Source organism: Adiantum capillus-veneris, chromosome 6, assembly GCF_014529385.1.
Source record: "Adiantum capillus-veneris isolate H3 chromosome 6, ASM1452938v2, whole genome shotgun sequence".
NCBI lineage: Eukaryota > Viridiplantae > Streptophyta > Polypodiopsida > Polypodiales > Pteridaceae > Adiantum > Adiantum capillus-veneris.
This window is the reverse complement of record NC_140936.1, coordinates 147812672-147837420: the sequence shown is the minus strand read 5'-3', so window position 1 is coordinate 147837420 and position 24749 is coordinate 147812672. Positions and strand designations below refer to the sequence as shown.

The 24749-nt window shown below is 41.9% G+C and overlaps 1 protein-coding gene across 1 annotated transcript; it reads left to right on the top strand.

Moving 5' to 3' along the window:
• The first annotated feature begins 20421 nt into the window (after window positions 1–20421).
• LOC147456443 (uncharacterized) lies at window positions 20422–21199 on the top strand. The gene is made up of 3 exons (XM_086515479.1): window positions 20422–20728; window positions 20826–20928; window positions 21030–21199. The coding sequence occupies exons 1-3, from the start codon at window positions 20489–20491 to the stop codon at window positions 21071–21073; spliced, it is 387 nt and encodes a 128-aa protein (XP_086371605.1). The 5' UTR covers window positions 20422–20488; the 3' UTR covers window positions 21074–21199.
• The last annotated feature ends 3550 nt before the right edge of the window (window positions 21200–24749 follow it).

The window sequence follows — 24749 nt, the reverse complement described above, 5'->3', positions numbered from 1 at the left end:
CATTAGAATAAACGTTGCAATTAGTAGAAAGATCCATTTTCAACAACGAATGGTGTTCATGTTTGGTGCCCAAAGAGCAGGAGAAATTCTTGCATCACCAAACCCTGTCATTCTACCTCTCATCAACTACCACACTTCTTTTGATGTACATGTGTTCATTTTATTTTAAAATGAAGTGCAGCCCGGCAAAGTAGTGTGTATGTTTGCTTTTTCTTTGTCCAAGTTGTTACAAGAAACAAAAAAACGATCATTTGTTCTAACTGGGAATGTGTGTGCAGTGAAAGTTCAATCCTTAGAGATCTAGCTCTATTACCAATTGAGTTGGAGGAGCAAGTAGTAAGGCGTCTCCCTCATAACAAGAGGGTGGTGAAGTTAAGACGGAAGGTCCTACGCGTTGATTCCATTTTCCTCTTGTTGTTGGGCACTAAGGAAGACCGCGCATTCATCCAACTAGTGTGTGCCCTAAGATTGGTAAATAGAGTGAAATTTGGCGTTTGGCGAGTGCATTTCACCATTGAGGAAGACTCTTCAGGAAACTTGCGGCCAGAGTTCATGCTTCATAGACTCACATTTGGTGAATTTTTCCCTCATTTGCATCTTATTAATAGTCTTCCTTTCGCTTTCAACAAAGGAGATAGGGAGCTATTCAGAGCTTGTCTTAATAAAGAGAGCATAGAGAAGATTGCAAATTTATATAAATTCTCATCCTCCTCTACTTTCTATGACACTTTGTTCATAGAGACATTGTAAATCTCTTTATGCTTTTGAATGATTTAACCATAATCCTAAGGAGTTTTTGTCCAGGAATTTTGTAGCACAAGTGGAGTCTTTAAATCTTGCAAACTTGATTGTACTTGATGAGGATGTTCTTTATGAAATTGTGAGAAGGTTGCCTCACTCCGACTGTGTGGAACTCGAAGGAAAGGAGCTCCTAGTCAATTGCTACTTTCTCACGGCCTTCGACGAGCATGAAGATCTAGTTTTTATACAAATCGCTTGTGCATTGGGAATTGTAGAGCAAGTGCAATTTATCACTTGGGACGTGGTTGCTCTTTTGGATCCAGAAAAGGAAGTTCTAGAGATTTCTGTTTATCGCCTTAGCTTTGAAGAATTTCAACCCTTCTTAGAGCTCATCAATAGTCTACCCTTTTGTTTTGATCAAACAAATCGAGACCTTATTGAAGCTTGGATAGCTGAAGAAGAAAACCTAGAGTGGTATTTTCTCACTTCTTCATTTGCAGGCGAGTGGTTCTAGATCTCTATTGTATCCCTTATTGTAACTCGTATTGTAATCTTTCATAATAATGGAGAGCCAACGCCAAATGTCTGGATATCCTCTTTTCTTTGGAGAGCCTGGAGAGGATGCAGAATTATTTTTAGCAAATTTCAAGATGTCTTGCCGTATCAAGAGGATAGTAACCGATCAAGAACGTGTAGAAATGTTTGAGGTGGTCCTTAGGAAAGATGCTAGTACTTGGTTTGACTCTTTGCCTGAGGAAGTTAAGGGGAATTACACAGAAGTTTTGAATCGTTTTAAGAGATACTTCTTTGATCCCCAAAACACTCAAAAACTATGGCAAGACATTGTTTCTCATAAGCAAAAAGACTTAGATGACTACTACTTGTACAAGCAAGAGTTTCTACGTCTTTGGGCTCTATGGATACGAAATGTTACTAACCCTGGTGATGGTGCAGAATTTTTAAAGAAGGAGAGGTTCATAGCCGGACTCTTTCCTGACCTTAAGGTAAAAGTTGAGGCGGGTGCACCTGCTACTTTTGATGCAGCTGAAACTAGGGCTGCTGAGAAGTATAGGAAACTCAAGTGCTTAAGGGGAGAGGTTCCAATAGAAGGTCTTAGACCCAAAGGTAAGTCACAAGCATCAACATCGAGGGAGCTTCCTGAGGTAACGGCGGAAGTAATTGAGAAGTTAAACGAATCTTTAAGCAGCCTGTCAATTCACCTTGCACAAGCTGTAGGTCCAAAGGGACAAGCAAAGAAGTCTGAAGAGCGAGATCCACGACCTAGGAGAGTCTTGCAATGTTGGAATTGCGGAGAGTCTGGACATGGGATGTATAATTGTCCTTGGCCCCGTGGGGAGCCAGGGAGGCCTAACTTGAATTACCCAGTGATGAATGCAAGTGAAGGAACTGGTCAACAACCAAGGATTCTACAAAGGCCAAATGGACCAAGACCACCTCCACACGGGGTAGAAGGAGTTCCACCTTTGCTAGATCCAAATGTGCATGTGGTAGAGGTGACAAATTCAGATGAGGTTGACATGGAAGCCAATGGAATTAAGCGTGGCCGAGGAAAAGGTAAAGAGAAAGAAGGAGTCACATCACAGAGTGACCATGGACAAGGCAAGAAGGCAAAGGGAACCAAGGAAACCAAGAGGACTCGACGTCGTATCAACCTCCAAGACTTCCCTCTTGGACATGGTATGGCTCCGTACAACTTGTTGGAAGACATGAGAGGTAAGGGTCCTGATATTTCATGGCCTCAATTTCTTACATTATGTCCACAAGTTAGGAGGGATTTAACAAGGGCAGTTAGCACTTGGAGAAAGGTAAAAGAGAGTGTGCCTGTTGTAAAAATTGCACAAGCTGAAATGAATGAGGACATTACACCGGTGCTAGACTGTTACATCAAAGGGAGATTGGTTAGGAAAGGTCTAGTGGATGGGGGTGCACAAATTTGCATCATGACAGAGGGACTCATGCAAAAACTAGGCATGCACATCCATGAGACACATGAAATTAGGGTCAAGATGGCAAACAATAGCAAGGCTAGGTGCGTAGGCATTTGTAAAAATGTTTTTGTGGAGGCCTTTGGCATTAAGAAGGCAGTGGATTTCTACGTCATGTCTACCAAGGGAAATGGTTACCCATTTATCCTAGGAAGACCATGGCTAATGAAAATGCGAGCTTTGCAGGATTGGGAGAGTGGAAAGCTAATTTGCAGGAATGACAATCACAAGAAGGTTGTCTTTGACATGAAGGAGCAACGCCAAGAGGAGCTCCATGAAGAATCATCTCAAAGTGAGACGGAAGAAGGTTGGACCGATAGCACTTCAGAAGAAGAAAGTAGCGGCAGCATTACTGAAGAGGAGTCTTCCATCGAAGTCATGGGGGTAAGGTTTAATCCAAGCAACCAAGAGACCTCTTGTCAAGGCTTGGAGGAGGTAGGTCCTCAAGAGAACGAAGGTGATCAAGATGAAGGGATGCTGGAAGGTATGCTATCAACAACACTTACAAAGGATGAAAGAGAGGAGTTCAAATGTGTGCTAAGGAAGTTTCCTAAGCTTTTTGCTAAAGACTACACCGATGTGCGTGGAGTAGATGCTGTTCAACACAAAATTGAGTTGAAGCCAGAGGCCACACCTAAGGCTCAGAAGCTACGAAGGCTAGGAGTCATCAAGGAGCAGGCTTTACTCAAGGAGGTAAGAAAGCTTCTAGCAGCAGGGTTCATTTATCCAGTGGAGAATTCGGAGTGGGTCTCTCCTGTTGTTGTCACTCCTAAGAAGAACGGCAAGTGGAGGGTGTGTGTGGATTACCGTCCCCTCAATGAGGCAACAAAGATAGATCACTTTCCCCTCCCATTCCAGGATGAGATACTAAATGAGGTAGCTGGTCATGAGAAGTACACTGTGTGCGATGGTTACTCAGGTTACTTTCAAATAGGGATTGCACTGGAGGATCAATTGAAAACAACCTTTATCACTCCTTGGGGTTGTTATGCTTTTAGAGTCATGCCATTTGGTCTGACAAATGCTCCTGCAACATTCCAACGTTTCATGAATATGGTGTTTCAAGCATTCTTTGGAAAGTCAATTAGGGTGTTCATTGATGATTTCTGTATTTATAGCTCAAAATCATTGCATCTACAAAGGGTAGAAGAATGTTTAAAGAAGCTCTACGACATGGGAGGTCAACTCAACCCCGACAAGTGCCATATAGGTGAGGATGAAGTAATCTTGCTTGGTCATAAAGTTTCTTACAAAGGCATTGAAGTGGATCCTTCGAAGGCAAAGGCTCTTATTGAGCTACCATCACCCAAGAGTCTTAAGGAGGTCATCTCATTCATTCAAAAGGTGAAGTATATGTCACGCTTCATTCACTTAGCCTCGGAGTTACTTCACCCTTTGCAAAAGTTGACACAACAAGTAGAATTTGCATGGTCTGATGAGCTTGAAGAGTACTTTTGTAAAATTAAAGTCATTTTGTCAGAGCTACCAACACTCATGCCTCCTTGTTGGGAGTACACATTCTTTGTTAGCTCTAATGCTGGGAAAGAAACAATTGGTGCTGTGTTGCTACAACAAGATCCCCACAATACAAGGATGCGACCCATCTACTTTGCTAGTAGGGTCATGAATGCTTTGGAGAGAGACTACACAGAAGCAGAACTCATGATGCTTTCTCTCATGTTTGCGGTGAGAAAGTTTAGATCCTACCTGCTACCAAAACCTTTTGTAATTCTCACTGCAGAAAATTTGTTCCCTTGGGTGTCATCTCAAATGAATCTTAGTACTAGGATCTCAAAGTGGATTATGGAGTTGCAAGAGTTTCAATACTCTTTCAAGGTAGAAGATAGTGTGCGTGCACAATTGGCAGGGATTCTCACTTATAGGGTGCACGAAAAGGAGATTAAGGTGCCTGAAGTAAAGACCCTACCATTGCCACCACCAAAAAGTATTCCTAATTCTTTTACTTTGTTCTTTGATGGAGCTTTTCGTCGAGCCACAGGAAAAGCAGGGGGAGGGCTAGTGTTGCTCAACCCAAGTGGAGAGGTGGTCATGAAAGAAAAGTTCAATCTACCAAGTTCAGCTAGCAACAATGAAGCAGAATATGACACTCTACTTCAAGGTTTGAAGATGTGCATTGGCCAAGGGATACAACGCCTCATGGTAAAGGGAGATGCACTTCTCATTGTTAAACAGATTTTAGGAATTTGGGCATGCAAGAATGAGAGCTTACGGACAAAAGTTCATGCCATTCGTAGATTGTTTAATCAATTTGAAGAAGTGCAACTATATCATATTCCTAGGAAACAGAATGAAGATGCTGATTTACTTGCACAACAAGCCATTGCATGTGTAAAGAAAGAAGTGCAGGTCATCATGGTGGTGGCTGCTGTGAAGCAACCGAGGTACCAGGGATTGGAGTCATTGGCTCCCATCATTGCCTACATTTTGGAGGGTGAGTTTCCACCAAACTTCACAAAAGCTCAGAAGAGGAGACTCATGAAGAAGGCAAGCGTATATCTCTTCCTAGAAGGTTCCCTCTATCAAAGAGGGAAGGATCAAGTGTGCAGACGAGTACCAACTATCAAGGAAATTCCAGCCATTCTAAAAGGTTTGCATGAAGAGGCATGTGGTGGTCATTTTGCCCAAGAATTAACTGTGAAGAAGATTTTGCTTTCGGGGTATGTTTGGCCAAGTTTGCATGTGGATGTTCAACATTGGTGTAAAAGCTGTCACACTTGTCAGATAAATGGAAATAGAAGGTTGGTGCATGGCCCGAGGCAAATAGTGCTTGCAAATGGACCCTTTGAAAAGTGGGGTATTGATGCTATGGGTCCTCTGCCTAGGACAAAAAATGGTAAACTCTACATTCTAGTGGCTGTAGACTATATGACTAGGTGGGTGGAAGCACAAAGTGTGGCAAAGGTAAATGAGAAGACAGTGAGCAAATTCGTCTACACTCACATTTGTTGTAGATTTGGCACACCTTTGGAGATTGTTTCTGATAATGGTCCAGGGTTTAGAAAAGGATTGCTCACAGAAGTTTGTGAAGAGCTTCACATTCTACATCGTCATAGCACACCATACTACCCACAATCAAATGGTTTGGTGGAGAAGGCTAATGGTGTCATTGCAGGAATCATTAGAAAGATGGTGCAAAACAAGACAAAATTATGGGATGACTTCTTGGATGGTTCCTTGTGGGCATATCGAACCACATATAGGGAAGCCACGGAGTTCACACCATTTCACTTGGTCTATGGTCAAGAGGCTTTGCAGCCTATCAAGCTCAACATTCCAACAATGCGACTTCATGGCAAAGGAGCACAAGATGATCAAGAGGTATGGATGTATCGACTTCTTACATTAGTGGAGCTTGAGTGGAAAAGAGAAGCAGCATATGAGTGCTACAAGAGGAAAGCCACACAAGCGAAAGAAACGCACGACAAGAAACTGAAGGACAAAGGCATCAAGGAAGGAGAGCTTGTGCTAAGGTATGACAATCGACTTGACAATCGTTTTGATGCCAAGTTTGAAACAAGATGGCAAGGGCCATACATAGTCAAGAAGGCTTTCAATTCAAGTTACTATCAGCTTATGGACTTGAATGGTAAAGAGCACTCCAGGAAAGTAAACGGGTATCGCTTGAAGCCCTATTTGAGTCGCCTTCTACCAAAGGATCTACCAAAGATCTGTCCAAAGGCCGCTGTCTTATGTCAGTATTGTTACATGAAGCATGAGTGTAACTCCAGCCAAAATTCTGAGGGGCTAAACAATGAAGATCTCGTCAAGGACTCTGAAGCACTCTCTTTGGAAAAGATGCTCTATGATGGTACATGAATATACCATCATCCAGGGGGAGGGCTAATGATAGCCGTTTTTTCGGCTCTTTGTAATTGCCACAGTGAGTTACCTCACCCTACCAAAATCACCCAAACACTGTGGCTATCCCTACCATTTCACTGTACATAGGCGTGCGTGAGTCACGGGACTTTTCCCTTATCTTCTTAAAAACCCTCAGCTAGCTAGTCACTGGGCTAGGTGAGCCAAAAAAAATAAAAATAAAAATAAAAATAAAAGTATATTATGGCCTCTTTGTGTGTAAATATTTCATTGTATATATGGCCTAAATATAGGGATTTTTTATAATTATTTTGGTATTTTATTTAAATATTTCTACTTAGGTGTGTGTTTTATTAAACCTATGTACACCTTCTTTCATCCTCTTACACCATAATTTTATTTTTTTGCCAATATCTACATACTCTAACCTCATATTTTTCCTTTATACAAATCACTCCCACATTTTCACCCTCACCCTCGTGAAAACAAAAAATTGATTTCTACTCATTGGTTACTTTTATTATATTATTTACTTGCATATATTTTCCTCTTTCACCAAAAATAATTCAAGGAGGGACCATATCATATGATTCGAATATCTTTCCATATCCATAACTCCTCCATATTTTTATTATTATTTTTACTCATTATTCTAACACCATGTGCTCATTGAGCTAAAGTCCATGAATAGTCCATACACGAGTCCCACCATGTATATATTTCTTATTTCACCAATAATCCTCCTCCATGCATGGGTCAAGGGCAACTTGAATGCTTTGTATTATAATATGACAAAGGAGGGGCTCACTCTTGGATGCATTGTACAAATTCAACAAAGGAGGGGACCACTAAAAGACTTTTGCAGGCATAAAAAACAGGCTTTTTGGTGAGAATTTTGGCACCTATCTCCACTCCGAATTTGGAGCGGTAGTCAAAAGAGAAAATGTATCCCACGCTCTGAATAATCACCCCAAATTTTTTCATGATTTTTGGAGCTACCAGCTGTGAGCTATGATTTTTTTAGTGGACCCCAGTTTTCCCATGCTATGCAGCCACACTCTCTCTTCCACTTTATCATTTTCCTCTTTCACACACACTTCTCCACTCATCATCCCCATCTCTCTCACCACTCCTCTCTGCACACTACTCACCTTCTCCTTAACCTTGAAGAATAAGAGAAACCATGGTGAACTCATACCTCCCACACACAATTCCATTCCAAAATTGACCACCTAGTCTCATTTTTCCTCCTCCAAATTACCCATATCTATCAAAAAACCACAAAATTCAGCCTCTTCTCTTAAAAGACAGCATCATGGTGGTTGATTACTCAGCTTCAATTACCTTGTCTCTCAAGGAAGGTCAAGAGTGGAGAAAAAATGTACCATCAAAGCTAGTGGACCGTCAACAAGCGTCAAAATTGGCCCTACTCAAGACACTTGGAGCATCAACCTTGTAAGAAATCCACCTTTTCTTACCTTTTAAGAGTTTTTCTTCCTTATTTGTATCCTACATGGATACTCCCATTGTAAATATCCAATTCCATTTGTAAATTAATACTAACTCTACTAACACTAACCCACTATGAAAAGTCCTATCACCTCCATTTCTCTCCTCTCTCTTTCCCCACCAACTTCTTGATAATTCCAAGCAAATTTAGAAATTAGATAAATTGCTGAAAATCTAACCCAACCATGGTTAGAGGAGTAGCCCTAGCCTCCAAAATTGCTATAAAAGGAGGGTGTAGCTAGCATAAAAGGGGGGAAGCCATAAGCAAGAGCACTATGCTATAGCTTGAGAAGCCAAGCTCAACCTCTCTAGAAGGAGCTCTTGAGTGGAAGCTCATTGTCTTATGCATGTGCATGTGTTGTATAGGGGATTAGCAAGGGAAATCTATGCCATTGTAAGAGAGAGAGTGATCATTCAATTGAGAGTAGGAAATCTATCATTTCTCCTACTAGTGTAAGCCCAACATTCGCTGAATCAAGGAGGGTGGATTTGGACTAATCTTGGATATTTTGTCTCCCTTCCAACGTGAAGTAATGGACAACAATGATGCGTAAGTGTCTTGGTGTTTTTTTTAAAGTTCTTGATAGCTTGTCTCTGGTGTTGTCATCAATCTAGCCATAAATCCCACATACTGTAAGAGGGCGACAGGGTGGAGAGGACTCCCCTAGCCTTAAGACAGTGATTGGGGTGGCTTTTCTAGTGATGTGTTGTGGTGAAATTTACGCAAGCTATGTTGAACAAGTACTAATCTCACTTTGATTTGTCATGACAGATTTGTAAGAAGGTATTAATGCAACAAGCACCCCCTCCCCCTTTCTCTCTCTTTCTTAAATATATAGTTGTGTTTGCTTGATCATCGCCGATACGTTTCAAAGCAGCCCGAGCACTATCTCTCTCTCTCTCTCTCTATCTCTCTCTCTCGTGTTTTAGTGTGTGAGAGTATTCCATTGGTGTTAGGGTTAGTGTAATTCCTTGCTTGTTTGTGGGTTGCTCTAACGATTCTCCTCTTTTGCATCCTAGTTCGCTCTTAAACTAGGTGGTGCCCCTTGTGTAGTTGGGATTTGGCGGTGGGTTTGTTGTTTTGGTTTGTGTTGTGTTGTGCCCCAGCCCCATTGAGCAGCACGGGAGCCTTGAAGGGTGTCTAGAGGCCACTCTTCTTGTTGCCCGCCCCGGACCGCCTCACCGCGAATAAAGTGGAGGACGCAAAGGATGTGGAGACATTACGAGTAATTGTAGAGACCCTGAGGAAAAAACGCAAGCGACAGCAGGAGGAATTGGTGCATCATCGAGATCCAAAGAAAAGTACTAATCAAGACCCCCCCAAAACCCGCACACATCGGAAACTTTAAGTTCTATGTGCTTTTTGTGCTATTTACTTATTTTGAATATTTGATTTTTTTTTTGTCTCATGGTGTCAATCTTCACTACAATTTACTGGGTGTGGCTTTTTGGGAACTGTAGTAAATATACAAGTGATTGGTAATGTTGGGCACCAGCATTGTGCTCAAGAAGACTTGGGACACTTTGACCTAGTGACTCAGTTTTGTGTCCCTCACCTTTCGGAGGATAATAGGCCTGCCTTAATCATTAATATTAATGATCTGCTTATTGTCACTCACGACAAGAGAGAGGGACCAAGCTCGCCTGACGTGGAGATGTTTCTTTTCAAAAGGTGAAGCAGGACAATAATCTGAACCACTATGTGCACCATTTTGCAGAGTGGTTTGTTCTTAGGGCTAGCCAGATTGTTGAAGTGTACGTCTAGAACACAAGTCACTACCGAGACTTGGAAAAGAGGTTAGAATTGTGCTTGCCTCAGCTTGAATGGGTGGATTGCAAAGGAGACATGCAGTAGAAGCTCATGGCTTCACAAGCAAGGGGAACAGATGCTTTCTAGTCTTGGGTACTTTTTGGAAAGAATTTCCACAATTCAACAAAGATAACACCCTTCTACTAGATGACAAATATCCCAGGTGTTGCGTGAACGACAAAGACTCCTATGTTATCTTGCGTTCTCTAAAAGACGAGACTAAAGCCCAATCAAAGAAGTTTATGCATCATGAAGTTTTTCCTTTTGTCTATGAGTGGAAGAAAAAAAAAAATCAATCGGAGCTGATCAGTGCTTGTAAATTGGATGCTAGAAGAAGAAGGTGGCAACAACTTCGGGACACTGAATCTGTGAGGGAAAAATTAGCAAGGCGGCAAAGGCAAAGTGCTGCCTCCACCACCTCCACTACCACATTATAAAAGGCTGCCTCCTCAGCTCCGATCTCAACAGAATTCTTAAGAGTCGTGTACCTTTGGTCATGTATGTAGATACCCATGATGAGTTTGATAGTGTAATTACTGATAATGAGGAATTCTTTTGTTTTGTAAAATGGAAAAAAACCGACATTGTATTGCGGAATTCTATACCATTTTCTAATGTAGAAACATGATTTGCTATACAATCGACCATTTTGTTGCGTGCCTTGCAAGATATCTTATTATAATTTGATTTTAAATTGTTTTAGCAAATTTTTTAAGGGCTTTTGTAGAAGACAAAAATTAGGTTAGTGGACAGAAGTGCAAGCTATATCACTTGTGAACTGTGGACCACATGCCGGTGGTTGAAAACCATTTGCATTATGTAAATTGGTATCCTTTAGCAAGTGGTTAAGAACCACTTGAAAGAGTTTTTGAACCACTTGCAAAGGCCTTCTGGACCACTTGCTAGGTCTTCTATTCCACTTGCAAGCACTTTGAAAGTGGTTCTTAACCATTTGTGCTAGTGGTTAAGATAGCACTTGCCATTGGTTCTGAACCTTTTGCTAGTGGTTAAGAAAGCACTTGTTAGTGGTTTTGAACCACTTGCCAGCGGTTCAGAACTTTTTGCTAGTGGTTAAGATAGCACTTGACAGTGGTTTTGGACCACTTGCCAATGGTTCGGAACCACTTGTAGTGGTTCAGAACCGCTTACATTGGTTAAGATAGCCTTTTGCCAGTGGTTAAGATAGCACTTGCTTCTGGTTTAGAACCACTTGCTAGTGGTTTAGATAGCACTTGCAAGTGGTTCTGAACCACTTGCCAATGGTTAAAAACCACTTGCAATGGTTAAGATAGCACTTGACAGTGGTTAAGATATCACTTGCTAGTGGTTCAAAACCAGCTGCTAGTGGTTAAGATTGCACTTGATAGTGGTTCAGAACCACTTGCTAGTGGTTTAGATAGAATTTGCAGGTGAGTCTATGAGATCAAAAATACGTATACAAGCAAGTGGTCCTAAAGCACCTGCCACTACAACAAAAAAAGGTGTCATCGACGCAGATATCGACGCACTGCGTCGCTATGTGTGTTGATATCCGCATCCCTATGAACCAGTCGCTATTTGCGACGCAGATATAGACGCACATAGCGACGACCATAAGAGAAAAAAAATTTCTTGGGCAGAGGGCAGGTAGCCTGGCCTGTGCCCAGTTAAAAGATGGACACAGCCAGAGCCAAACTTCCTGCCCCCTGCCCAAGAAAGTGAGCAGCACCAAAATCAACCATGCTCCCGCGCGCAGAAATTTCGGCAGAGTTCCCTTTGTTTTTACATAAAATTTAAAAAAAAAACCATATCATGTATACGCCTCCTACATGCTATCCATGTAGGATCTCACATGAGATTTAAGGCCAATGAAAGACAAGTACCGTACCAACTGAAAAGCATAACCATAACAAACCATAACCATAACTTAAAAGCATAACCATAATGCAGATAACCATAACCATAAACAAAATTAACAATAACCATAAGCATAACCAGAAAGTTAAACATAACCATTAACAAAACCTGAACCATAACTATGTCTATACAAGAATAGGAGAAATAACCATGTCTATACAATGACAATGACAATAATCATAACCATAAGGGAAACAATAACTGTCTGAACAATAATTGTCTGTACAAAAAAGAGACACAGAAGTGTGTCTGTGTCTCACAAAGCATATATATGAAATCCGGTCTCTCTCTTGCTCTCTACTTACCTCTCTCTCTCTCTCTCTCACTCTCTACTTCCCTATCTCTCTACTGATCGAAGGAGCGACTAAGCTAGGGAGATCTAGACGCTCACGATTGCGGAGGACTACACAACATCGACAGAGGCTGCATCAGAGGATCTAGCTAGTTCACTTTGGCTGGACATGCACAACGCTCGGTCAGGCTACTGACCATGGAGGAGATTGATGAGATCCGCCAGCGACAGATGCTGGATCTCCTATGATCTACCTATCCCAGCTAGCTGGTTTAGCTGTTTAGTCCACACCCAACAGTTTAGGATTCCATAATATTTTATCTTGTCATCTTCTTACTCTGACTTTGTATCAAATCCATCACATTGTAACTTTCTTGTCTCATGTCTCATAGGTCACTTTGGCCTTTCGACGACGTTCATATAACATTTCATTTCATTTCTCTCTTTAATTTTTTTTCTTTAATTTTAATTTCCTAAGCATACATTAATTCTCTCTCTCTCTCTCTCTCTCTCTCTCTCTCTCTCTCTCTCTCTCTCTCTCTCTTTCCTACACACACACACACACACACACACACACACCTCTCTCTCTCTCTCTCTCTCTCTCTCTCTCTCTCTCTCTCTCTCTCTTTCCTACACACACACACGATGTAGAGAGAGAGAGAGAGAGAGGGAGGGGTTGGGGGGGGGGGGGGGGGGGGGGGGGGGGACATAATACATGCGCAGCAGGTTTCGGCCAAGATCTGAGTAGGCAAAAATGGCCCATGCATGCGGGTTTCGCTTTTTTCCCCCAAATTTCTTTTGTGTCGCTATACGCGTGGATATATGCGTCGATATACGCGTGACAAATAAAGCCTTTCCACGCGTATATCGACGCACACTGCGACGCGTTACGTAGATATACACATGGAAAAGCATGGCCGTCGATATATACGCGTCGATATCTTCATGTAGTGTTGTAGTGTGCAAAGGCCTTCTAGGTCACTTGCTAGGTCTTCTTCTCCACTTGCAAGTGCTTTGAAAGTGATTTGGAAAAGGTTCTGAACCACTTGCTAGTGGTTTAGATAGCACTTGTAGGTGGTCAATGATATTGAAACTACTTATAAGGGTGTCTTGACAACTTTTGGGTGGCTTAAAGGGCCATATATTTTTGTAAAATCTGGTTGAAGGTAGTTAGCGGATAGCAAGTGTAAGCTACGTGTACTCGAAAGAATAAAAAAGTGTCAAAAACACTTCAGCTTTTGGGTGAGGAACATATACAAGAAAGCGATACCAAATTATATTTTATGAGGTCAATATGTTTTAAATAGGCACATTCTGTATCTTTCAGCACATCACCCACCTTGATTTCCCAGAAGACCCTATCAACCTTTTTCGCGGATGACCAACAGTCTTTCCTATTGTTCATTAGGGTGAGGTAATTGACCACTATTGCTGCATTATAGAGCGGGTGTCCATCCACCTTCAATTGCCCATGGGTTAATGCCCTCTTTATGACCGTGCGAGCATCGTCATGTTCATGTTTTCCATGACCTGATTCAAAATAGTTGTGCATCATCTCAAGCCTAATAAGCTGAGAAAACCTTGCAACAAAGAAGAAAGGATGTCATGCTTTGAATTATGATGTTGCACCATCAGACCATACCCAGTGTCGCTTTAAACAAAACCCTGGTCCTTTAACCACTGGTCATGCAAAAGAAAGCAATGTTGAACAAACAATGTGTCATGCACATTATCATCGAATATATAAAAATGGAGATTTTCTGTAATGTCGCCCATTGTCAAGCGCACATATAGTGGACCAAAATGCTCACCTTACTAGAATATCGGTGTATGGATTGGATCTCATTCTAAATTTTAAAACTGTAATTTTTTGCAAAGTCCACGACAGAGACAACGAATCACTTGGAAAACTCTATGGACACTCTTTGAAGTGGTTGGCCTGCCATCTGTAGATGTAGTTATGCTTGATAAACTTGGTCAGCTTGTCTTTCATGAATGAAATGAAAGTGGAGCACCCAATTTGCTGAATAACAAGATCTTTCCTTTTGTGGTGATGGCCATCTTCATCTATAGATTGTGTCTCCACACCAACAAAAACCTTTGCAGCCACCTGAAAGTTGTCATTGTGTACTTCTAGAGGACAATATCTGAGTTTTTTGGAGCCACACCGATTTCATTTTCCCATCAAGAAAATGTGTAAATGAAACATGGAATTTTCTGGCTTAGGGCACAAAAAGGACTCCCATAGTGTTGTGAGGCTCTCAAATGTTGACTTTGTAGCCACACATATACTGCCACTTATTATAAGGTCACAAACATCACAAGCACAGTGCCAAGAGCCTCAATGTACTCCAAACCTACCTTGACGCATTTGCTTGAAAGCATCTTTCAGTTAGACAAATTGCATATGATATTTGCGGCAGCAGGTATTGCGGTCAAGCGATTTTCAAACAAAAAAGGTCTTCAAATTCTCAAAGCATCTCATCAAAATGCGCACCGCCATATACATTTCCTGAAAACACCTGTAAAATTCCACCTGCACAAAAAAGCAGGCGATAAAGAGATAATGTGAGAACAAATAACCAAAATGGTTCATACCATCACCCACAAGTTAGAACACCCACTCTCGTGTTTGTTAAAGCACATAAGAGGAACTTTTACCACTTAGAAGTTGTTTTTCATGTTTGAAAGGGGCTTTAAACTTCTTGAAACCACCTGAAGCACTTTAAGCCACCTATAGGTGATTGAAAAAAGTCATCAAACCACTTTCAAGTATTTTGTTTACCACTTTCAATCACCTTGAGGTGGTTTGAAATCTTCCAAGTGCTTACATAGGTTCTCACCTAAGCACTTTAAACCACCTATAGGTGATTGAAAATGGTCATTTAACCACTTTCAAGTTGTTTGTTTACCACTTTCAATCACCTTCAAGTGGATAACACCCAAATCTCGGGTTTGTAAAGGCTTTCAAGAGAAACATTTACCACTTAGAAGTGCTTTTTCATGTTTGAAAGTGGCTTTGAACTACTTGAAACCACTTGAAGCACTTTAAACCACCTTAGGGTGATTGAAAAATTTCATCAAACCACTTTCAATCAACTTCAGGTGGTTTGAAATCTTCCAAGTGCTGACATAGGTTCTCACCTAAGCACTTGGCAGATTCCAAACTGCCTGAAGCACTTAAAACCACCTAGAGGTGATTGAAAAGGTTCATCAAACCACTTTCAATCATCTTCAGGTGGCACTACAAGAGGCTATTCATATTAGCAACGCTCACACAGAAACACTACAAGAGGTTCTTCATATTAGTGACGCTCACACAGCGACGCTCAAAAAAAAAATTCCCGGCGTCGCTATGAGCGTCGCTATGAGCGTCGCAAATTTATTTGTAAATTTGCGACGCTCATAGCGACGCCGGCTGGGGTAAAAAAAATAACCGAGCGCGCCCAAAAACTCAGATCTCAGATCTGAGTTTTTCGACGCCCTCAAGCAAAGAGCAGGTAACGCTCTCCCTCACTCTCTCTCTTTCTCTCTCTTTTTCTTCTCCACACACACACACACACACACACACACACACACACACACGAGGAGAGGAAGGAGAGCCAGGTATGCTCCTTCCCTCTCCTCATTCTCATGTTCCCTTCCCCTCTTTCTCTCTCCCTCTCTTTCTCTCTCACACACACACATACACACACACACACAGTGTTTTGTGAGAGAGAGAGAGAGAGAGAGAGAGAGAGAGAGAGAGAGAGAGAGAGAGAGAGAGAGAGCACAAACAAAAACAAAAACGCACACACACATACATAAACAAAGAATGCACACACATCGAGAGAGAAAAAGAGAGAGAGAGCATGCATAAACAAAAAACGCACGCATTGAGAGAGGAAAAGAGAGAGAGAACATGCATAAACAAAAAATGCACACATTGAGAGAGGAAAAGAGAGAGAAAACATGCATACGATCCAAAAAAACGCACACACATTGAAAGAGAAAGAGAGAGAAACTAATTTAACGTCGTAGGAAACTAATTAAAATTAAAAGACCTAAAGATCTAACCGACGAGGAGTTGAACTGAAGACCTATTATTCAAGAGAGAAATGGCATAATCAATCTATCATACTTGGCATGGGTGATAGAAAGGTTATACCGTTTATCTCTTTTTATTGGCACACACATCCACACACGCGTACACACACAAGAAGAAGAGAGTTATAACGTCGTAGGAAACTATCTTAAAAGACGTTAAAGATTAGGTTATATGTAGACTTACATTAAATTAGATTTAGGTTTATTTTTAACTAGATTTACGTTTATTTAAGCTAGATTTAGATTTACGTTATATTAGATTAGATTTAGGTCTCCATAGACTGCGATGCCTACATGAAGCGGGTGAAGAAAGCCCTCAATGGAATATAGGGTATTGTTGTCTTCACTCATGGTGGGCTCCGTCGATCCAAAAGTACTGGTGAAATGTCTTCAGAAGATAGGGAAGAAGGTGGATCTTCAGGGCGGCAAGAGTCACTACATCCCCGACACAATGACCATCTAGACAACCTCTAGTCATTAGACTTACGTTAAATTAGATTTAGCTTTATTTTTAGTTAGATTTACGTTTATTTAGATTTACGCTTATTTACGTTAGATCGAGTCCACGCAAGAATTACTTACGGTTTAGGGTTTAGAGTTAGACGAACAGTGAAAAGATCTACTGTGAAAAGATGTTAAGATGAAGTGAAGTGCTACAGCTAGAGAAGAGGCAAAGGGATTTTGTCCACTACATGCAGTATCATGTAGACGTCGGTGTGTAGATTTCTTGTGCCCACAAATATAGGTATTGACCAATAAAGACGAGATAATAACCCGATGGTTCTGATCTCCGTGCACCTCTAGACCGAGGTGTGCGGGGATTGGACATGACTAGAGAATGTGAGATAAAGAGAGAGAGAGAGAGAGAGAGAGATAAGATGAAGAATGCCAATAGAATATTAAATTTGTTGTCCAGGTTATAAGTTTTTTATCCTCATTATGAGTAGCGACGAGGATGTGGGACCGTCCAATCGAAACACCTATCTCTCAACGAGGGTCTTATGTCCTTGTAATCAATGCAAGCATGCTGTGCGACGGACAAGACGTGTTTCTTTGCAGCACGTTCGCGAATTTGGCGAGTTCGATCCATCTATTATAGATCGAGTTGTTGCCAATTATAACTCGTCGGACTCTGACGCTGGCCAACAAGCAGCAATCTTGCAACCCAATAGACGTGTTCGCAGGCGCTTTGGTCAAGCAGCATATGTGAGGCCACAAGATGTAGCCTCTGACAGCTCGGGGGATGATCATGCAGAGCACATTCCCAACGAGGCAATGTCTGAGCCCGAGATTGATGAAATGATCGAGACGATCATGGTTTCAGAAAGGCTTATCTATGATGATATGAAAAGTGAAGCCGATACGTCATTGTATAATGGAGCACGTATGTCTAGATTGAAAGCACTCCTGGTTCTTCTCAACATGCAGACAAAGTTTGGATGGAGTGACACTAGCGTCACAACGCTTTTCAGGTGATCTATTACAATTAGTTTACTTTAATAGAACTCTAAATGTATAATGATCTGATAGATTTTTACACGACTGTATCATATTTTTATGTTGTGTAGATTGCTGAAAGAGCACATACTACCAGCTGACAATGTGATGCCAGATTCCCAAGATGAAGCAAGAAAGATTTTGCGAAACTTGGGGATGGATTACAATTCTATCCACGCTTCTCCTAATGACTGCATTCTTTTCAGAGGGGAATACACAGACATGGAGAAGTGTCCGAAATGTGATTCCGAAAGATATCGAGTAGATCTCCACGGGACAAAAATTCCACAAAAGGTTTTGCGACATTTTCCTTTGCTTCCTCGCATCAAGCATTTCTTCGAATGTAAGTCCATGGCCGCCCTAGCATCATGGCATGAGGAGAATAAATCTTCGGATGGTGTGCTACGAATTCCTGCAGATTGCGCAGCCTGGAAACATATAGATGGAACATGGTCGGATTTTGCCAGGGAAGCTCGAAATTTGCGCTTAGGCCTGGCTATGGATGGCGTAAATCCATTTGGTCAAAGATCAACATCTTACAGTGTATGGCCCATTGTCATCGTCAACTACAACATTCCCCCGTGGTTGACTACGAAGAAGGGGCACCTATGGCTAAGCTTGATTGTGCCAGGGCGATATAAAGTGGGGAATATGGATGTGTATCTTCGTCCACTATTGGAAGAGCTACAACAATTGTGGATTGGCATAGAGGTGGTGGATATGAGCCGACACACAGGACGACGGAATGCTTTGATCAGAGGTATTCTAATGTGGACCATGCATGACTATCCTGGGCTAACAGAATGCTCAGGTGATCTATTGACACTCCTCACTCAGACACTGTAAATCTTGTTTTTTCCCATAGTTGATCTATTATCATGTGTATACATGCAGGGCTTCAAACAAGCGGATACAGAGCATGTGTCACATGTGGACCTAGACTGAATGCACGTAGGGCACCCTCACTGAAGAAGCAAATCTACGAAGGTCATCAAGCGTATCTTCCAGAGAATCATGTGTTACGCGACGGCTTTTTGGGAAGAGAGCCACCAAGGATGTCTGCACAAGCATGGTTAGAGCAGAAGGAGATGTGCGATGACGGATTGCCTCCAGGGATGAAGAGACTATCTCTATGGTACGAGTTACCATACTGGCCCCGACTCGTGATCAATCACTTGCTCGATCCAATGCACATATTCAAGAATGTGGGTAATCTACTATGGGACCATTTGACCGGCAAGAAAGATACTTTGGGAGCCAGAGTTGACCTTAGAAATGTGGATCGTATGGAGAAATATTGGCCGCAAACAGCGTCCGATGGATCGATAAAACTCCCTAAAGCACCATGGATTTTCACAGGAGCCCAAGAACGCAAAGTAAAAGAGGCCATTCGATCTTTGCGGACCCCCACTGGCGTAATGCACTCGCTCCAAACGTGTTTTACTAAAGAAGGAAAGCTTACCGGTTTGAAGTCACACGATTGGCATAAAATGTGTCAGGTACGTTCATAGTGGACTTTAATATCATTGCATAAAATGTGAACTTTAATATCATTGCTACACATAATTTACAGTTTATCTTACCAGTTGCCATTGAGGGATGTTTGTCTCTCGACATCCGTAACACAATCTACAAACTTGCAAAGCTGGTGCAATGGATCTCACAAAAGGAGATCGACGTAGACTCCATACCATTCGCCAAACTAAATGCTGCGGAGCTTGTGTGCATGTTTGAGAAACATTTTCCTACTACAATGCTAACCATTCAGGTGCATCTTCTTGTTCACATAGTTGATGAGGTGGAAATAGCTGGCACAGTTCATTCCAGATGGATGTTCTTCTTAGAGCGTTTCATGAAAACGCTTAAGGGATATGTGCGTCAAAAGGCACGTCCGGAGGGTAGCATGGCAGAAGGTTAGTTGGTATCAGAGTCCCTAGTGTACATTGGAGAGTGGCTAGACGGATTTGATAAATCCCGGGACACGCTATGGCGAACCATAGATGATGAGCGCATATCTGGGATTGTCATGTGCAATCTCGGTGTTGAGAAGAAGATGACGGAAGATCTAGAGGCTAAAATCAACCGATTTTGCATGCTTCACAATCCAGTGATGCAAAAGTGGATTTCACAATATGAGGATGCAAAGCAAGAGCAACAAAGGGCACGAATCGAGTGGAGACGGGGAAGAGGACCACCGATGCACTATCCAGCGGTTCTGGAGAGCCTACCAACGTTCATGAGCTTAAGATGGTTGCACAACCAATTGAAAAGCGCACAACAATGCGGTGACGAAGTGACTGAAGAAGTGTGGGAGTACTCTCGGGGTTGCGCGACCAAGGTAAGTTTGCAATGTACGACTAGCAAGTGACTTTATTTATAAACGTTTGAACGGCCACTCATAATCTTTGTTCGTTGTAGTATAAGTCATACACAGCAGCATGGTGTAAAGGTCGACATTTTAGGGTGGAATGAATCGACACTCCTCGCTTCGGGGCCCAGACGCCGGTGGAAACACCTGACGTCCGTACCCCCATCGACTCGCCGCTAGAGACCCCTGCCGGGACACCCAGGTTCACGCGTCACCAGCCAGAGGGCTTGCCTTACTCCGTCGACATCAGCGGCGGCATCATCATGGATGATGACGGCAAGAAGGTGATCTCGCGCATGCGTGGTCTTTGCTCTCAGCTGTTTAGACACTATATACTAAACAAATGAAGTGAAGTACCAAGTGATTTAAAAAACAGAGTCATCAGCATACTTCATGATGAGTTTCCCGTTCCAACACGGGATCAGCGCTTCAATGAAGACCTGATGAAGATTCGAATGCGCGAATACTGCAAACACAAGCGTTCCGAAGTGCAAAAAGCAATCAAGAATGGGTGGAACAGGCCAGATTGGCTGGCCAAAGAAGATTGGAAGAATGCAAAGAAAGCAGCGCGCGAGAATCCCGACAAGTGGAAGCAACAAAAGGATGCAGCTAGAGCGCGAGTAGAGGCAGGGAGCTCGCACCACTTGGGGAGCGGTGGATGGGCATCATTTGAGGCCGATTTTGTAAGTCTTTTCACATTGCTCTTTATGCATGTTCGATAGTTTAGGGTTTATGAGTTTTTTAGTTCTAACATAATGAAATCTTTGTATGTTTTGACAGTGGTCGATGACAGGACGTGATCCCACACCGTACGAGCGCGAGTACGCAGGCAGGAAGGGCTTAAACGCCCTGATGGACATTCTCAGTTCTCGCGGCGGCATGATTAGTATTAGGGTTTACTCTTTTTTATTTTTTGTATTGTTTTATAAATGTCGTTATATGTTTATATTTACTGAAAACTGTCTTATTGTCTTTTTTTGCAGAATCCGACAGATACGCCGCTTGGACGCGATGAGACGTCTGACTAGACGACGTCAGTTTAGCCGTAGCTAGATAGCATTAGTTTAGGGTTTCTCATAGCTTATGTATCATGAGACGGATTTTATACGTCTTTTTGAACCATGTATATTATTACATTTGTCACCGCAGTTCCTTTTGCCAATAAATTCTTTATGCCTATGATGTTGTACAATTGTCATTATTACATTTGCCAATCAATTCATTTTGCTTATGATGTGTACAATTGTCAATTTTGCAAACAATGCGTCTTGTGGGTGACTATTTTGGGTCTCTTATTTACCTTTGCACTTTTTTTAAAAAAGTGAATCAAGTACAATATGGTTGATGGGTGGCAGGGCATTCAATGCCCTGCCACCAAAAAAATATTCTCTCGGGCGTCGCTATAAGCGTCGCTATTTATGGCTCTGTAGCGTCGCTATGAGCGTCGCTATAGTCTTCTGTGAGACCGTCGCTATAGGCGTCGCTATATAGCGACGCTGATAGAGACGCATATAGCGACGCCTATAGCGACGCTCTCGTAGCGACGCTCGTAGCGACGGTTTTAGCGACGCCGGGGGTTATAAAAACCCAATGTATTTCCGTCGCTAACAGCGTCACAAGAGCACACAACCTCTTGTAGTGAGACGCTCAAAAAAAAAATCCCGGCGTCGCTATGAGCGTCGCAAATTTCTTTGGAAATTTGCGACGCTCATAGCGACGCCGACTGGGCTAAAAAAATAATAGAGCGCGCCCAAAAACTCAGATCTCAGATCTGAGTTTTTCGGCGCCCTCAAGCAAGGAGCAGGTAATGCTCTCCCTCTCTCTCTCTCTCTCTCTCTCTCTCTCTCTCTCTCTTTTTCTTCTCCACACACACACACAAACACACAAACACACACACACACGAGGAGAGGAAGGAGAGCCAGGTATGCTCCTTCCCTCTCCTCACTCTCATGTTCCCTTCCCCTCTTTCTCTCTCCCTCTCTCTCTCTCTCTCACACACACACATACACACACACACACACACACATAGTGTTTTTGAGAGAGAGAGAGAGAGAGAGAGAGAGAGAGAGAGAGTACAAACATAAACAAAAACGCACACACACATACATAAACAAAGAATGCACACACACATTGAGAGAGGAAAGGAGAGAGAGAGAGAGAGCATGCATAAACAAAAAACGCACGCATTGAGAGAGGAAAAGAGAGAGAGAACATGCATAAACAAAAAACGCACACATTGAGAGAGGAAAAGAGAGAGAAAACATGCATACGATCCAAAAAAATGCACACACATTGAGAGAGAAAGAGAGAGAAACTAATTTAACGTCGTAGGAAACTAATTAAAATTAAAAGACCTAAAGATCTAGCCGACGAGGAGTTGAACTCAAGACCTATGATTCAAGAGGGAAATGGCATAACCAATCTATCATATTTGGCATGGGTGATAGAAAGGTTATACCATTTATCTCTTTTTATTGGCACACACATCCACACACGCGTACACACACAAGAAGAAGAGAGTTATAACGTCGTAGGAAACTATCCTAAAAGACGTTAAAGATTAGGTTAGATGTAGACTTACGTTAAATTAGATTTAGGTTTATTTAAGTTAAATTAGATTAGATTTAGGTTTATTTTTAATTAGATTTACGTTTATTTATGCTAGATTTAGATTTACGTTATATTAGATTAGATTTAGGTCTCCATAGACTGCGATGCCTGCATGAAGCGGGTGAAGAAAGCCCTCAATGGAATATAGGGTATTGGTGCCTTCACTCATGGTGGGCTCCGTCGATCCAAAAGTACTGGTGAAATGTCTTCAGAAGATAGGGAAGAAGGTGGATCTTCAGGGCGGCAAGAGTCACTACATCCCCAACACAATGACCATCTAGACAACCTCTAGTCATTCAACAGCAACTTCAAAGTTAGTACAAGAGCAAGAACGGTCTAAAGGGCCAATTGCTGTCGTCAAATGTGGATGGAGATGAGGCAGCGTCACCGCCGGAAGTTAACTCTCACATCTTTAGTGATGAGAATGCCAACTCTTGCCGAGTTATGTGAAAAATTATGTGTTAAATCAGTTTTAAGGTTCTTATAATCCCTGTTAGTTTAGTTCTTTGTTTTTAATATAACATAATTTATGTTAGATTTAGATTTATGTTATATTAGATTAGACTTAGGTTTATTTAGGTTTACCCACACACACACACACACACACACACACACACAAGAAGAAGAGAGTTTTAACGTCGTAGGAAACTATCCCAAAAGACGTTAAAGATTAGGTTAGATGTAGACTTACATTAAATTAGATTTAGGTTTTTTTTTAGTTAGATTTACGCTTATTTACGTTAGATCGAGTCCACGCAAGAATTACTTACGGTTTAGGGTTTAGAGTTAGACGAACAGTGAAAAGATCTACTCTGAAAAGATGTTAAGATGCTGTGAAGTGCTATAGCTAGAGAAGAGGCAAAGGGGTTTTGTCCACTACATGCAGTATCATGTAGACGTGGGTCTGTAGATTTCTTGTACCCACAAATATAGGTATTGACCAATAAAGACGAGATTATAACCCAGTGGTTCTGATCTCCGTGCCCCTCTAGACCGAGGTGTGCGGGGATTGGACATGACTAGAGAATGTGAGGTAAAGAGAGAGAGAGAGCGAGAGAGAGAGAGAGAGAGAGAGAGAGAGAGAGAGAGAGAGAGAGAGAGAGAGAGAGAGATAAGACGAAGAATGCCAATAGAATATTAAATTTGTTGTCCATGTTATAAGATTTTTATCCTCATTATGAGTAGTGACGAGGATGTGGGACCGTCCAACCGAAACACCTATCTCTCAACGAGGGTCTTATGTCCTTGTAATCAATGCAAGCATGTTGTGCGACGGACAAGACGTGTTTCTTTGCAGCACGTTCGCGAATTTGGCAAGTTCGATCCATCTATTATAAATCGAGTTGTTGCCAATTATAACTCGTCGGACTCTGACGCTGGCCAACAAGCAGCAATCTTGCAACCCAATAGACGTGTTCGCAGGCGCTTTGGTCAAGCAGCATATGTGAGGACACAAGATGTAGCCTCTGACATCTCGGGGGATGATCATGCAAAGAACATTCCCAACGAGGCAATGTTTGAGCCCGAGATTGATGAAATGATCGAGACGATCATGGATTCAGAAAGGCTTATCTATGATGATATGAAAAGTGAAGCCGATACGCCATTGTATATTGGAGCACGTATGTCTAGATTGAAAGCGCTCCTGGTTCTTCTCAACATGCAGGCAAAGTTTGGATGGAGTGACACTAGCGTCACAGCGCTTTTCAGGTGATCTATTATAATTAGTTTACTTTAATAAAACTCTAAATGTATAATGATCTGATAGATTTTTACACGACTGTATCGTATTTTTATGTTGTGTAGATTTCTCAAAGAGCACATACTACCAGCTGACAATGTGATGCCAGATTCCCGAGATGAAGCAAGAAAGATTTTGCGAAACTTGGAGATGGATTACAATTCTATCCACGCTTGTCCTAATGACTGCATTCTTTTCAGAGGGAAATACATAGACATGGAGAAGTGTCCGAAATGTGATTCCGAAAGATATCGAGTAGATCTCCACGGGACAAAAATTCCACAAAAGGTTTTGCGACATTTTCCTCTGCTTCCTCGCATCAAGCATTTCTTCGAATGTAAGTCCATGGCCGC

What these genes read in the sequence shown, in the direction of transcription:
- LOC147456443 (XM_086515479.1), top strand. Translation starts at nt 20,489, where the DNA reads ATGAAGATTCGAATGCGCGAATACTGCAAACACAAGCGTTCCGAAGTG. An exon ending in CATCATTTGAGGCCGATTTT is followed by an intron (nt 20,729 to 20,825) that starts GTAAGTCTTTTC and finishes ATGTTTTGACAG; the next exon opens with TGGTCGATGACAGGACGTGA. An exon ending in CAGTTCTCGCGGCGGCATGA is followed by an intron (nt 20,929 to 21,029) that starts TTAGTATTAGGG and finishes TTTTTTTGCAGA; the next exon opens with ATCCGACAGATACGCCGCTT.